Source organism: Puma concolor, chromosome E1, assembly GCF_028749965.1.
Source record: "Puma concolor isolate L17-30 chromosome E1, mPumCon1.1.hap2, whole genome shotgun sequence".
NCBI lineage: Eukaryota > Metazoa > Chordata > Mammalia > Carnivora > Felidae > Puma > Puma concolor.
In genome coordinates this window covers 17033690-17048879 of record NC_141680.1, presented here as the reverse complement: position 1 = coordinate 17048879, position 15190 = coordinate 17033690, and the positions used below count along the sequence as shown (strand labels likewise).

Below are 15190 nucleotides of genomic sequence, written 5' to 3'. Positions count from 1 at the left end.
CAAAGTCTTCAGTAAGATTAAAGAGCATAGTCATTGCCTGAGTACTTATCTGTTTTCAGTATAACTGAGATCTCTTTTGAGATGCTCATAGGATAATGCATACCATTTGCGGATCTAATGAAGGCTAGTGGTTTTTCTGAAGAGGCAGAACAAATTTTCTGGACATCTGGTTTTAGAATTTGAATCTGTCAAACATAAGTTTCACTTATAAAAAGTTAGTTTTTTTGACTGGTTATTCAGATTTTAGAAGAGCTCGCATTTTTTGTAAAACAAAACTGAAACAGTTTTGTAATATAAGTAGAAATGTAGAGAGTTGGTACTGAAACTTCCTTGCTGGACATGGCTATCTATATTAGACTTAAAGCCAGTACTGATTACTTAATAACTAGTTTTCCACGGATCATGTAAATCTTAATTTTATTTCTTTTCGGTAAGAGTCCAGCCAAGAAGAGAGAACTTAATTTGAGGAGCCATAATTGCTTAGGTGTAAAAATGTAAAAAACTATTCCCAAAGATCCCATAAAATAATCCATAATACCTCTTACACCTCCTTTTATATGTGGTACTACTTAGTTCTACAGTTCTGTTTCACATAATTTGTTCCTTTAGATTCAGCATTCAGTGGGCACTGCCATAGCTTAAGTTACTTTCATTTGGGAAATTATAAACAAGCATTTGAAACTTCTTTACATTATTAAGAGTAGATGTATTAAAGCTCAGAAAAATCATATATATAATTATATTTTATACTGAATTTAATATTTGGGACATGTGTGATCTTTATAGGAAAACTTCTATGAAAATTGTAGCTTCTTAAAAAATAAGTCTCTGGGATTCCACTTGACCTCTTTAAGAATCACCTTATTATTTTAAGTATGTTTTAAAGGATTCGGTTTAAGTAATGGATTCTCTTTACTGGTTCCTCTCTTTAGCTCTGACACAACACCCCTTTTAAATGGATCAAGCCAAGACAGAATGTTTGAAACAATGGCCATTGAGATTGAACAGCTTTTGGCAAGGGTAAGTACTTTCTGTGAAATGACTGTTTTGCTAGTTACTAGGTTAGGTTAGTCACTTGTTAGCTATGGTACTCGATTATATTAATGCAGACATATTTATTGAAATCACCTTTTCATCCAAGATATGTGCCTCCCCAGGACACTTGAATTTTCATTACAGCCATTCTCAAGTCTTTTGGGTGTTATTTTTAGCCTTTATAGATTATTGAGGGGAAATACTGAATCCTTGCCTGTCGTTTTGTTTTTGGTTTGGGGGTGGTTTTTTATTTGCTTGCTGTTAGCCAGAAGCGCATACAGGCAAATATTTGACTTGTATCTCTTTATATTGCTTTTTAAAATATTTTTATTGGTTTTCTTCTCCCTCCTTACTTCCTTCCTCTTCTTTTTAGCTTACAGGAGTAAATGATAAAATGGCAGAATATACCAACAGTGCAGGTGTCCCGTCTTTGAATGCAGCACTGATGCATACATTACAGCGACATAGAGATATATTGCAGGTAGTATATTGCACTGGAGATTTTTAAGTGATTGTAGTAGGTTTTTTTAAAATCCCTGAATAGAATGTATACACATGTATTTAAGAGATTAAAGGGAAGAATCTTCTGAAATGATAAATATTATGCTGCAGAAATTTGTCTTGTTTTACCTTTTTTCCCTTGGTAGAATAAAATTCTGAAAATGATAGCTCTTGCTTTTGCCTGGTAAAAATGAGTAATATTCATCACTAGATAAATAAACTTCTATTGTGGAAGACCTTGCAATTTCACTAGCAATAATAGTGAAATAGCCAGCTGTCATGCAGAGGCCCTAATATGGTGGTTTGGAGTATACTTTCATCAGGCCTTGAAGATAATGTGGAAGGGAGGTAATATACTATATTTAGTATATTGTTTGAGAAAATGTTAGAAGTGTACCAATAAAATGAAATAAATTCTTAAATATTTACATTCAGAGATGTTAAAAACATAGAGTAAAAATAGGAAGGCAAATGTTTTTAATGTTGAAAAAATTCAGCAACATTTTCTAATTTTAAAATATAGGAATAGGACACTTTATTTACCTAATGCAAAAATGTGCATGCCATAATAAAAGCTAGCATCACATTTAATGATAAAGTACTGAAAGCATTCCCTTTGAAGAAAAAAGCAAGATAAAGATATCCACAGTCACCACAGATGTTTAATATTGTTTTGGAAGTTCTTGGTGGTACAATTAGAGATATAAATAAACAAGATCTAAATAATGGAAAGGAAGAGGCAAAATTTGCATTATGTAGCAGTGAGAAAATTAGAAACAAATTAAGTAGGATGGTGGATTACAAATTAACATATCAAAGCAAGTAGTTTTCCTACATATAAACAATAACCTGTTAGAAAATATAATAGAAGAAACTATACAATCCTTGTGTAAAAATTTAATAAGAATGACTAAGACTTGCATGTATAAAACTTTACTGAGGAACATAAAAAAAAATTTAATTAAAAAAATTTTTTTAATCTTTATTTATTTTTGAGGGAGAGAGAGAGGCAGAGCATGAGCAGGGGAGGGGCAGAGAGAGAGGGAGACACAGAATCCGAAGCAGGCTCCAGGCTCTGAGCTGTCAGCACAGCTCGAACCCATGAGCTGTGAGATCATGACCTGAGCGGAAGGCAGAAGTCAGATGCCTAAACGACTGAGCCACCCAGGTGCCCCCCAAAAGGATTTAATTTAAATAAGAGAAAAAATTATTTTGCCTTTGGAAAGAATATTTCTCTCTAAATCAGCCTATAAATTGAGTGCCTTCCCAATGAAAAGGGGCTTTTTGTTTCTTTTTTTTCTTCTTTTTTTTTTTAATTAGCAAAATGACACCGAAGTTCATTTGGATTCACAGAGATACAAGTATAACCAAGAAAAAAAAATGTGAAAATGGAGATAGGTAGTAAAGAATGACTAGTTCTACCAGATATTAAAACCTGTTAAGAAGCTAGAATAATTAAGATAGTTTGATTCTGGAGGAAAAAATATACCAACAGAACTGAATAGAGTTCGCATGGAAATTTAGTTTCTGATAGAGGTGGTATTTTAAATCAGTGGGAAAAAGAGGGATCATAAAATAAATAGACCTGTAATAATTGGCTAATTATTTGGGGGGAGAAAACAAACTTGAATTTCTATCTCAGTCCTCACATCCAGAATAAATTCCAAATGGATCAAAGATTTATATGTAGAAAAAGAAATTCTAAATGTTCAGAGTAAAGCATGGAAAATTATACATTTTGGGTAATAAAGAACTTTCTAAACAAGACCTAATAATGGAAACTATAACAAATGTCTAATTTACTTAATATACAAAGAAATAATAGAAATAAACAGATAACCTAGGGGCGCCTGGTGGCTCAATCAGTTAAGCTTCCAACTCTTGATTGCAGCTCAGGTCATGATCTCATAGTTGTGAGTTCAACTCTCTGTTAGTGTGGAGCCTGCTTGGGATTTTCTCTCTGTCCCTCCCATGCATTCTCATTCATTCTCTCTCTCTCTCTCTCTCTCTCTCTCTCGCTCTTTAAATAAATAAACTTAAAAAAAAAAAAAAAAAAAAAAAAGATAACCTAATAGGAAAATGGGCAAAGGATACTAACTGGCTGTTTACAGAAAATGTCCAAAACCATAAAAAAGATGTTAAACCACATGCTGAAAGGAAAATATACCCATCAATATGAGGTATGATTTTTCACCTGTCAGATTAGCAAATATTGAAACATATGTAGCACATTACAATAATATAGAAAAACGAGTCCCCATCACTGTTGCTGGGAACATAAATTAGTGGTCATTCTAGAAGGCAGTTTAGCACTATCAAAATTTAAATGTAAGATTCTTTGATTCAGTTATTCTGTTAGGCATTTACTCTTTAAATACACTTAAAAAAGAGAAAGAAATTTCAATAAAATATGTATCAAAGAATGTTTATTTTTCAAACAGCATTTTTTAAACCAGCAAAAAAACAATTAAAATGTTTGCCAGTAGGGAATTTACTAAATGACAGTCATAAGATAGAATTCTATATACCTATTAAAAAGAATGTAGATTTCTATTTGTTAATATGGAAAGGTTACTTGATGTTTTATGAACTACTGAAAAGAAGGTATATAGCAGAATACAGCCGACCCTTGAACAGTGTGGGGACTAGAGGTGCCAACACCCCACCTCTCCACTCCTGTGCAGTCAAAAATTTGTGTATAATTTTTGACTCCATAAAAATTTAAGTACTAATAGCCTAGTATTGACTTGAAGCCTAACATAAACAATTGATTAACACATACATTGTATGTTACACATATTATTCACTGTATTTTTACAATAAAGTAATTTAGAAAAAAGAAAATGTTATTTAAAAAATGATAAAATACATTTACAGAACTGTACTATAAAAAATTCACACGTAAGCGGACCTTTGCATTTCAAATCTGTGTTGTTCAAGAATCAATTGTGGTATGATTTCTTTAGCATAAGTGAAAGAAATAATAGGTAAGCTTATATATACAAAAACGTAGTTCCTGAAAGAAAATACAAGAAAGTGATAATAGTTATGAGCTGTAGAGCAGGATGGTTTTTATTTTTATTACTTTTGGTGCTCTTTTAGTATTCTCCCATGTTCATATATATTTTTGTTTTTAAAGGGCAGTAGGGGCTTTCTGGGAGATTGGATTATGATTTTCATTTTCTTTATATACATCTCTGAATTTTAAAAAGTAATGAATATTCCTTAATAACTTAAAAGTATGGTAGTAGAAAAAGAAAAAGGAAAATATTAAAGATTATTCATTACAATTCTTTTGGTTCTGTTCTTCCTTTGACTGGTTTAGGAATCAAATTTCTGTGGGAGTTCCAAAAAGATGAAATTTGAAAATAAGCCCCATTCGGTGTACACTAAAGAGTCCCTCAGATTTTATTCTAGGCTATTTGGAATCATTTTATCTTAAAATTATTTTCTTCTTCATAATTCTATCTCATAAGGTACTAAAAGATAGAAGGATAGTGATCTAGTGCCACTATTACCCTACCATTGAATTGTTTTCATTTGAAAGAAGTTGGTCACTCTTCAGGAAAAGGATTATAATGTTATTTTTACTTCTTGACTGTTTGATTCTTTTTTTTTTTTTTTTAGAGGTTTATTTATTAATGTTTATTTTTGAGAGAGAGAGAGAGAGAGTGCACATACAAGCTGGGGAGGGGCAGAGAGAGAGGGACACAGAGGATCCAAAGCGGGCTCTGTGCTGACAGCAGAAAGCCTGATGCGGGACTCGAACTCACAAACCTTGAGATCATGACCTGATTCAAAGTTGGACGTTTAACCAACCGAGCCAACCAGGGGCCCTGACTATTTGATTCTTAAATAGCAGTCTTCTTGACAGAAATTTTTAATACAATGACAATACATAATGGGCTCAATAAAATGAAAATATATAATTAGCTTGTGTTGAGACTGGATGTTGATTTATTGCAGGATTATACACATGAATTCCATAAAACCAAAGCAAACTTCATGGCAATACGGGAAAGGGAGAATCTCATGGGATCAGTACGAAAGGATATTGAGTAAGTTACCTTTTATATTATTCTGTAGGATGTTTATTCACATTTAGGTTTAGAGCATATCTGTGATTAACAGCAAACTGAGTAGCAGAACCATGATTTAGAGTTCAAGGTTTCTTTTTTTTTTTTTTTTTTTTTTTTAATTTTTTTTTCAACGTTTTTTATTTATTTTTGGGACAGAGAGAGACAGAGCATGAACGGGGGAGGGGCAGAGAGAGAGGGAGACACAGAATCGGAAACAGGCTCCAGGCTCCGAGCCATCAGCCCAGAGCCCGATGCGGGGCTCGAACTCACGGACCGCGAGATCGTGACCTGGCTGAGGTCGGACGCTTAACCGACTGCGCCACCCAGGCGCCCCTAGAGTTCAAGTTTTCTAATTCCCATTTCACTGTTCTTTAAACATTGCTGCTATAATATGGATCTAATTCACTTTGCTGGACTTATCTCTAGTTTCCCCTAGTTTTATCATTGGCTCCTGCCAATCTTGACTTTACTATTTTAATTTGGCGTCCAGCTTAGATGATATCTTCCTAAGTTTTTCTCTGATCTCTTAACACTCACCTTAAGAATTTCCAATAGCTGAAGCTGTCCATGTTTCCCTTTCTGATTACCACCTACCTCTCTACCCTTTCTTTTGCCCTAACAATTATGTGTGTGCGCGCATGTGCGCACACACATATACACACATACGCAAAGACACATCTGTAACTTTATATATATTTTACATAATATATATAAAGTAAACTTTATTTTTCTAGAATCTGAAATATCTGTGTTTTCTATGTTTTATTCAAACTTCATAGCCTTATGTCAGATTATTTAAGAACTCCCAATGTTTTTATGCTGATCTCAATCCATATTTTAAATATTTGTTCTTCCATCCCTTTACCTCACCTTCAGTAATATATTCTAGCATTTCATATACACATTTAAAATATTTTTCGCCTCTGACAAGGTAAATCCATTGGGCATCCAATTAAAACTGAAGACTTTCCACTTTTGGACTATCTGTTGATGCCTATCATTGTCTCACTTGTGAGAAATTTATGACACTTTTCATAAGTAAGTGTGACCTTGTATTTCATAAACATGTCTAAGATATGCATTACCATATGATAAACTGATATGTATCGTGTATATTCTGAAAAATGTTTTCCTAGAGCTCCTTTATTTTACTACACCAGTAAGACAGTTCAGCAGCAGAAGTAATTTCATATTCACTGGATTCAAAATTTTTTGCTCAGAACTCTAATTGAGGATTAAACATAACTTTAATAGTTATGTTTCTGTCCCCCAGAATTATCGTGGAAAATTAATTTTTATTGTTTGTCTCTGTTTTATCCTTTTTTAAATGCTTAGTCTTGTGTACTTCGTAAGACACATGGGAGTAAAAAATCTAAACATTTTTGCCATAGTTAGGAATTTCGTAATATTTTTAGTTCTCAGGAACATGTAAGTCTTTTGTTTAATATCTGTACAGACTATTTACATACGGATTTTAGTGCCCCCTGGTGTAGGGGACAGCCTTTAATGTTTAGGCATTTTGTTTCCCCACAGTTGGTGGGAATTGTTAGAATATAGCCCACTGTAATAACTTGCTTTCTGAAAGATAATCATAAAAGAAACGTGTTCATCCATTTATTAAACTATTTCCTGATTACCAGCCATGAGTAAGACACTAGATAAGTCACAGAAGATGGTAGAAATGAAAAGACCAACTTAGCCCTCTAGGATTTTATAATATAGGAGCTAGAAGGAGTAAGACACATACTCAAATTAATATAATACAAAGCAGAATATGATTAGTGAGATGAGACACAGTAGCAATAACTGACATTAAATTTTTAAAAAATTTTTTAGTTTATTTATTTCAAGAGAGAGCGAACAGGGGAGGGGCACAGAGAGAGGGAGAAAGAGATCCCAAGCAGGCTTCACACTGTCCACGCAGAGCCCCATGTGGGGCTCAAACTCACGAAACACGAGATCATGACCTAAGCCAAAACCAAGGGTCAGACGCTTACCCCACTGAGCCACCCAGGTGTCCCAGTAATAACTGACATTTAAAAGTTTTTTGTAGTTGTACACTATTCCATATATTACCGCTTTTTTGACTTCATTCTTTTGGTATAAGTTAGAAATCATTAGTCCCATTTTGTAAAACTAGGTATTTAGAGACTTATCTAAGGTTGACTGGCTAATAAGTGATGGGAGATAGATTTACATCTAAATTATCTGTCTTCCAACTCCAGTGTGCTCTAGGTTATTTCATGCTGCTTTTTCTGAGGTTTTCTTTTTCACTATACTTTGCAAATTAACACTTCCCCTTAGCCAGTAGTTCAGTTTTATCAGTATGGCCCTCTTGTCTTACTGCAGTATATGTGCAGTTACTTGAATTTTTTATTTTGTTCTTAATACTTTATTGTGAGTAAAGACCAAAATCATGAAAGTGTTGATAGTAATGATAAAAAGCATTTTCTTATAAATTTTAATGCACTTAAGACCAAGATAGAAATCCTTAAGTATGCCAAAATGGGCAGATCTTCAGTTGCATTTTAGCTCCATAGGCTCCAGTTGATAGACTGCATGTACCACTGTGAAGGAAAACATTGCATGGCAGTAGCTTCCCACCCCATGTGCTGTGCAGTGATCAGTTTTAAACTTTTACTTCCACTTGGAGACAATAAAGATACCATAATAGACAATAATAATAATAGGCAAAGGAAAATAAGATTTTTGTTTAAGAACGTTGGATGATTTTGGGGTGCCTGGGTGGCTCAGTCGGTTGAGCATCCAACTTTGGCTCAGGTCACGATCTCACAGTCTGTGGGTTTGAGCCCCGCGTCAGGCTCTGTGCTGACAGCTCGGAGCCTGGAACCTGCTTCAGATTCTGTGTCTCCCTCTCTCTCTGCTCCTCCCCTGCTTGTGCTCTATCTCTCTCTGTCTCTCAAAAATAAATAAATGTTAAAAAAAAAGAATGTTGGATGATTTTGGTGAAAATAATAAACATCCCTAAATTAAAGAGGCAATAATATTTATCGATTTATCATAAATGCCATTTCTCTATTTTGTTCTAGGTCATATAAAAGTGGGTCTGGAGTGAACAACAGAAGAACTGAACTGTTTTTGAAAGAACATGACCACCTTCGAAAGTAGGTATTATTGTACACATACATATCATGTAGTTTCCCATACTTACTAATTCCTTTATTGATGTAATAAACATTTTGTTTTTTTTTTATAGCAAACGCTTTATCAGTGCTAATTCATTTAATTCTCCTAACAACCCTCTTTGGTAGAAATGGAATTGTAACTGTTCCAGCTATAATTAGGAAAGATATTATGCTACTGAATATCAAAAATCTGCATTTACATCACTTGTTATTTGTAATACATCTTTTGTCACCTTAATGTTTCTTTTCTTTAGCAAGTCTATTCTTCTAATACATTTGTACAGTACTATACATTATTAGTAATAATAAGGATGCTAAAAATGACTTATGTTTGAGTGGTCTGTTACCACTTATTTATGCCAAGAAGCTTTATAAAGACTAATAGGCCAGGGTGCCTGGTTGGCTCAGTTGGTTAAGTGTCTGACTTCGGCTCAGGTCATGATCTCTCGGTTCATGAGTTCGAGCCCCACATCAGGCTCTGTGCTGACAGCTCAGAACCTGGAGCCTGCTTCAGATCTGTGTCTCCCTCTCTCTCTGACCTTCTCCTGCTCACGCTCGGTCTCTCTCAAAAATAAACGTGAAAAAAAATTAAAAATAAATAAAGAGTAATAGGCCATACACCAAATCTTTAAAAATCCATCAAAAAGAGAATATCATATTATCTAAGAATTCAGAAGAAAATGCCTAGAAACTTGAATGAACTGTATATATATTTTAATGTAAGTCACCATATTCTATCCCTTTTTCATCTGTGTTTTTCTCTGCAAGCTACTGGTTTCTTTAATATTTTCTCTGTATTTTGTTGTAGAACTTAAGGATCAGAAAGTTACTTATCTCTGTGAGGTCAGCCTCAAAGCACTTGAGCAGCTAGTATCTATGATAGTTAAACATTACAAATTATGTTGATATTTGCTGCTGAATATCATAAACTAGTCATGTCTATATGAGCTTAATGTACTATTCAATTTATTTTTCTTTGAAGATCACCACTAAATATAAGCTGTTGAAATCAGAACTTAGAAAAATCAAGACCTTTTTAGAAGCCTGAGTTCTTCTAGTGTTGGATATAGTTATTAGTGTTCCTTCTTAGTCTGTTGAATATTATTGACTGGCACAAGAGGGCAGTCTTTCCTAGAGTATGTTTAGTTTATAGTTACTCGTAGCTTTGGTTATTCTTTTTGTATTTGATAAAAACCACCAGAATAAAGAACTTTGCATTACATCCAAAGCGATGTTAACATATTCTTTAGTTATAGAGTAAATTTAAGGAATAAGATACTTAATACTTAAGTATCTTATACAAAATAAAGGTTAGATTGCATCAATGTTTCTGTATTGTCTCAAAAAGATGTTTAAGTTAGAAATGCAATAGTTGAATTACTTTAGGAATGATATGTTTGTTGCTAAAGAGTATACCAGAGTAATTACATAAATTAATATCCTTTGTTTCATACTTTCAGGACACACTGTTTATTATAAATTTTATATGAAAATTTGCAGTTTTGCATTTGTGTTAATAATCAAAGAAAGCCTTTCAGGAGTTTTGTATTGTCCATTTTACAGAAAAAATACAACAGTTCAGGGGCACATAACTAATTTGTTTATGGTTATAAAAGTGATGAGAAGACTGAAAATCAAAATGTGTTTTCCATTTTTCTCAGTTTTATATATGCTATACTTTATATATATATATTCCTTTCAGTATTCTTGTGAAAAAGTTTGTGTGTGTTCATTCTATATAGAGAGAAACTGAGGCAGGATGAATTAAATGGAATATGAGCTTCTGATGAATCAGGGAAGTTGTTGAGACTGAAAACAAGAGCTCAGTCATTGCTCTCAATGTTGGATCACAGAGCTTCCAAATACATTTTGGAAAAATCAATCTTTTGTGTGTAAATTACGAATATTTGGTAGGTAACAAAATAACGTAAAATCATGGATGATACATGTACAAATAATACAGAAAACTCTGTTTTTTCAATGTCCTCTCTATTTCATTGGCTAAGTGGTTTGAGTCACAATTGGCAAGATCTTTTAGAACTTTTTTTCCATACAAAAGCTATAAGTGCTCTTTGTAATAAAGTCCTTGATGTAGAAACTATGAATAACACAAAAAAAAAACCCATTCAAATCACTCGTTAGTACAGATTCTCTAACCATTTTTTACTCATCAGTATATTGTGAGCCTTTTTGCATGTTATTTGATCATTTTTTTTATTGTTTTTGCATATATTTTGTAATACAGATAAACCAAAATTTAACCATTTCCTTAAAGTTGGCCTTTTGGATTATTTCCAGTTTTTATTATTGCACATATTGAAGTCTTTACAAATATCCATAATTACTTCCTTATGATAAATTCCTAGAACTGGAATATATTCATTTGTAAAGCTTTTGGCATATTACTGTCAAATTTTCCTCTGAAGGTTTTCTGGTTTAGAGAGCTATTAGTAGTATATATGTAAACATGTCCCAGGGTGCTCAGTAACACTGAAATTTTGATTTTTTTTTTTTAATTTATGGCAAGATAGGCAAAATTTTTCAGGTAATAGATTTTTTTTTTTAATATGAGGAATACATTTTCATTAAAGAAACAAGTTAAATGGCCAAGCAAAAGAAGCATAAAGAAGTAGTAGTTAAATTAACCTAAAAGTGATTATAGGGGCATCTGGGTGGCTCAGTCTGTTGAGCTTCCAACTTCAGCTCAGGTCATGATCTCGCAGTTCCTGAGTTTGAGCCCTGCATCGGGCTTGCTGCTGTCAGCACAGAGCCAGCTTGGGATCATCTGTCCCCCTCTCTTTCTGCCCCTCCCCCCACTCATATTTTCTCTCTCTTTCTCTCCCTCTCTCTCTCTCTCTCTTTCAAAAATAAACATTAAAAAAATTTTAAGTGATTATAGAAACCTATAGTGGTTATAGATTATATAGTTCATCAGTACCATTTGTAATTAATAGGCCAGATTTACTGGTAGGGTAATTTTTATGTTGATCTTTCATGAATAAAGGCATTTAATACCCAGTAACTCAGGTAACTAGTTTGATTTTGTGCAGTAGCATTGGACTTTTTATGGCTAAAAACATATGTAGATTTTTATTTGATTCTTCATAACATTTTTATGTTAATGTAAATTTCTGCAGCTTATTTCAAAAATATGTATTTTTCCCTTGAGAAAGATTTTTATAAATGAATGCAAACTTTAAAAAATCCTAACTTTGTAATTATTTTTATCAGTTCCCATTAACACTTTTTGTCTAAACATAAATGTTGTTAGCTTGTAACAGTTTATCTCATGAAAGATAATAATTTCTCTTCTTGTGGATAAGGTAGCTTTCATTTCTTACTTGTCTCTGAAATCTGAGTCTGTTTCAGTGTATCAGTCAGAATAAAATGCTGATTTTGCATTAGTGTCAAGTTTATAGCTATTTGTTTTTCCCTGGGCTATAATGTAGATGCATTCCTGTGAGTTCTTTACTTGCTATTTAGATTAATTCTCTTCCTTTAATCTGTTCTCTTTCATTGCTCTCTTATATTTTCCTTTTTGAAAAAATATCTGAATTAGTTTTGTATTTTAAAGTTCTTTTTTTCCCTTAAAGGAGTTTTACCTTTATGACCTCTCTCTCTCCATATTTATTTTATGTATATATTTTTTTTAATTTTTTTTTTTTCAACGTTTATTTATTTTTGGGACAGAGAGAGACAGAGCATGAACGGGGGAGGGGCAGAGAGAGAGGGGGACACAGAATCAGAAACAGGCTCCAGGCTCTGAGCCATCAGCCCAGAGCCCGACGCGGGGCTCGAACTCACGGACCGCGAGATCGTGACCTGGCTGAAGTCGGACGCTTAACCGACTGCGCCACCCAGGCGCCCATGTATATTTTTTAATGTTTATTTACTTTTGCGAGAGAGAGAAACAGAGCATGAGCAGAGGAGGGGCAGAGAGAGAGGGAGCCACAGAATCTGAAGCAGGTTCCAGGCTCTGAGCTGTCAGCACAGAGCCTGACATGGAACTTGAACTCACGAGCCATGAGATCATGACCTGAGCCACAATCAAGAGTCAGACACTTAACCAAATGAACCAAGAACTTTTTTTGTTGTTTCTTTCATAGCATTTATGAAAATATGTAATGATCTGTTTGGTTTTTGGTATTGTGATGATGATGATGATGATGATGTGACTCTCCTTGAATGTAAGCTTCATAAGAGTAAGGACTTGGTTAGTCTAGTTCTTGGCAGTGTTGTGCCCCTAGTTTGTTGTATCGTAGACACTTAATATTTATTTCTTATATAAATAAATGGATGTAAACAGAAGGTATTATTTTTGGTTTCATATACATGTATATGTAGGACACCTGTTTCCCAATATAGGAAACGTGTTTCATTCATTTACTTACTCCCCAAATATTTATTGAATACATACTGTGTATAAGGTACTGGTCCAGATGCTACATATACATATAAAATCTGATTTTGAGAACTAAAGGGGCTATTATTAATGTGATGAGTTATTAAAAATCAAATTCTTATATGGTATATATTAACAGTCTTTGGCAACATCTCTCTTATTTACAGATAAGAAACAAGATTCAGAAAGGACATAGGCCAGGGTTTCATAACTATTTAATAATATACTAAACCCACATTTCCCAAACTATTTCCATATTTGTCCCACATCATATTGCTTTCCCTGTGACTTTCTTCTTTAAAATTTTATTTTTCTTGTATTAGGGGGCCAGCATGCATAATGCTATTAAGAGTTGAAAGATCAGTTGCTTTTCACTTCTCTGAAAAGCAAGTGACCTGGTCTCTCTGTATCTGTTTTTGTTTGTTTGTTTGTTTGTTTGTTTGTTTGCTTGCTTTTTGGGTTTTTAGTTTTTTGTAATGGGATTGTAGCTGTCCCTTTATGTTATGTAATTTTCAGGAAGAATAGCTTAAGAGTTAAGGCATTATAAAATACCTTAAAAAATCTAAAGAATTTGTTTCACATAACTTTTCAAATATAGGACTTGTTTAAAGCAAGTTACACTTAAATAAACAGGATCAGTTATAGTATTGAGAATTTGTTGTTTTGTTTTCATTCCATTGACATGATTGTTACTGAGGTGGCATACATATTTGTATATTTAGGTGTAAATATATCCATGAATGAGTAAAGAATTATCATATTCTCAGAGGCTTACATTTCTCTGCTAACAATTTTTCTTATGACCTTTCTTAGCCTATGTTTAGACTATTGATATTTTGAATCTTTTAAACTCACCAGTCTTGTCATTCAGGTGATCCAAAGTTGTGGTGATGAAAATACTTTCCATAAGCATTTTAAAAACAATGAAAACAGTTTCACTTTTTGTTTGTTTCGTGATTTTCAGCAGATTTCTCTGAGGTCCCACAGCTAGTAGTAAAAGCTGAGATTCAAACCCAGGTATTCTGATTGTGTTGCTTCTACAATATCGCACTGCTTCTAAACTGATTCTTATGGTATCTGTATCACAGAGTTGCTAGGATAACTCACGTAAAAAGGCTTTGCAAACTGTGAGGCTTTTCTATACAAAGCAGAAAATAATGAGAGTTAAAGCACCTGGCTCAGTCACTTGAGCATCCGACCCTTGGTTATGACTCAGGTCATGATCCCAGGGTCACGGGATTGAGCCCCACAGTACTCAATCCGTGCTGAGCGTGGAGCCTGCTTGAGAGTCTCTGTCTTTCTCCTTCTGCCCCTCTCCTCCACTTGCACGCGCTGTCTCTCAAATGAAAAGAAAAAAGAAAAAAAGAACATAATGAGGGTTTTAGGAGTAAGAAAAGCAAATACTAAAAGAGAAAACCTTTTATATGCACTGACAGTTTTCAGGTTTTAAATATAATTTGAAATGCTTGTGATGCTAGGATAATCTTTGTGAAATTAAATCCTAATTGTATTAATGGACCGTGACCATATTTGAAAAGTATGGGACATATGATCACCATAATTTAGTGACCTTCACAAGGAGTGGCTTTATCTCAAAAGTTTTTGGTGTAATCGTATGTACATTTATTGTTTAATAAAAAGCGTAAGACTCCAATTAAATAATGGTCCGATTGTAACATCTGTGAATGGGATAGTATAATAGACTCCTGGCATTCAGGATTTGACATTAGCTTTCTCAACTATATATGAAACCTAAAGGTTCATGATGTATAGTTTTGTTGAGATACAAACTTGAATGTTATGAGCTAATGAGCAGGTGTTGAGGAAGTCACTTGGCTAACAAGTATGTATAACCTACATTTACACTTCAGTCTCACTTCTGTGTTCATATTTCTGCTTATTGTTATTTACTTGGTAACTACTATGAAATGATTTATACATGTACATGCATATACTTTTGTTTCTTTGTGAAACATCACTCCAAGAAGAAAATGCCTTTATAAAGGTAATGCTAGTGAAGTGATGCT

The 15190-nt window shown here is 33.6% G+C and overlaps 1 protein-coding gene across 2 annotated transcripts in view; it reads left to right on the top strand.

The window, feature by feature from the left end:
- Positions 1 to 15190, top strand: part of GOSR1 (golgi SNAP receptor complex member 1) — a 47374-nt gene that overhangs the window by 6549 nt on the left and 25635 nt on the right. For both annotated transcript variants that reach the window (XM_025916755.2, XM_025916749.2), the window contains exons 3-6: positions 933 to 1020; positions 1409 to 1516; positions 5503 to 5594; positions 8666 to 8740. In XM_025916755.2, the coding sequence (XP_025772540.1) occupies positions 933 to 1020; positions 1409 to 1516; positions 5503 to 5594; positions 8666 to 8740 (363 nt within the window). The remainder of the gene's footprint in view (positions 1 to 932; positions 1021 to 1408; positions 1517 to 5502; positions 5595 to 8665; positions 8741 to 15190) is intronic.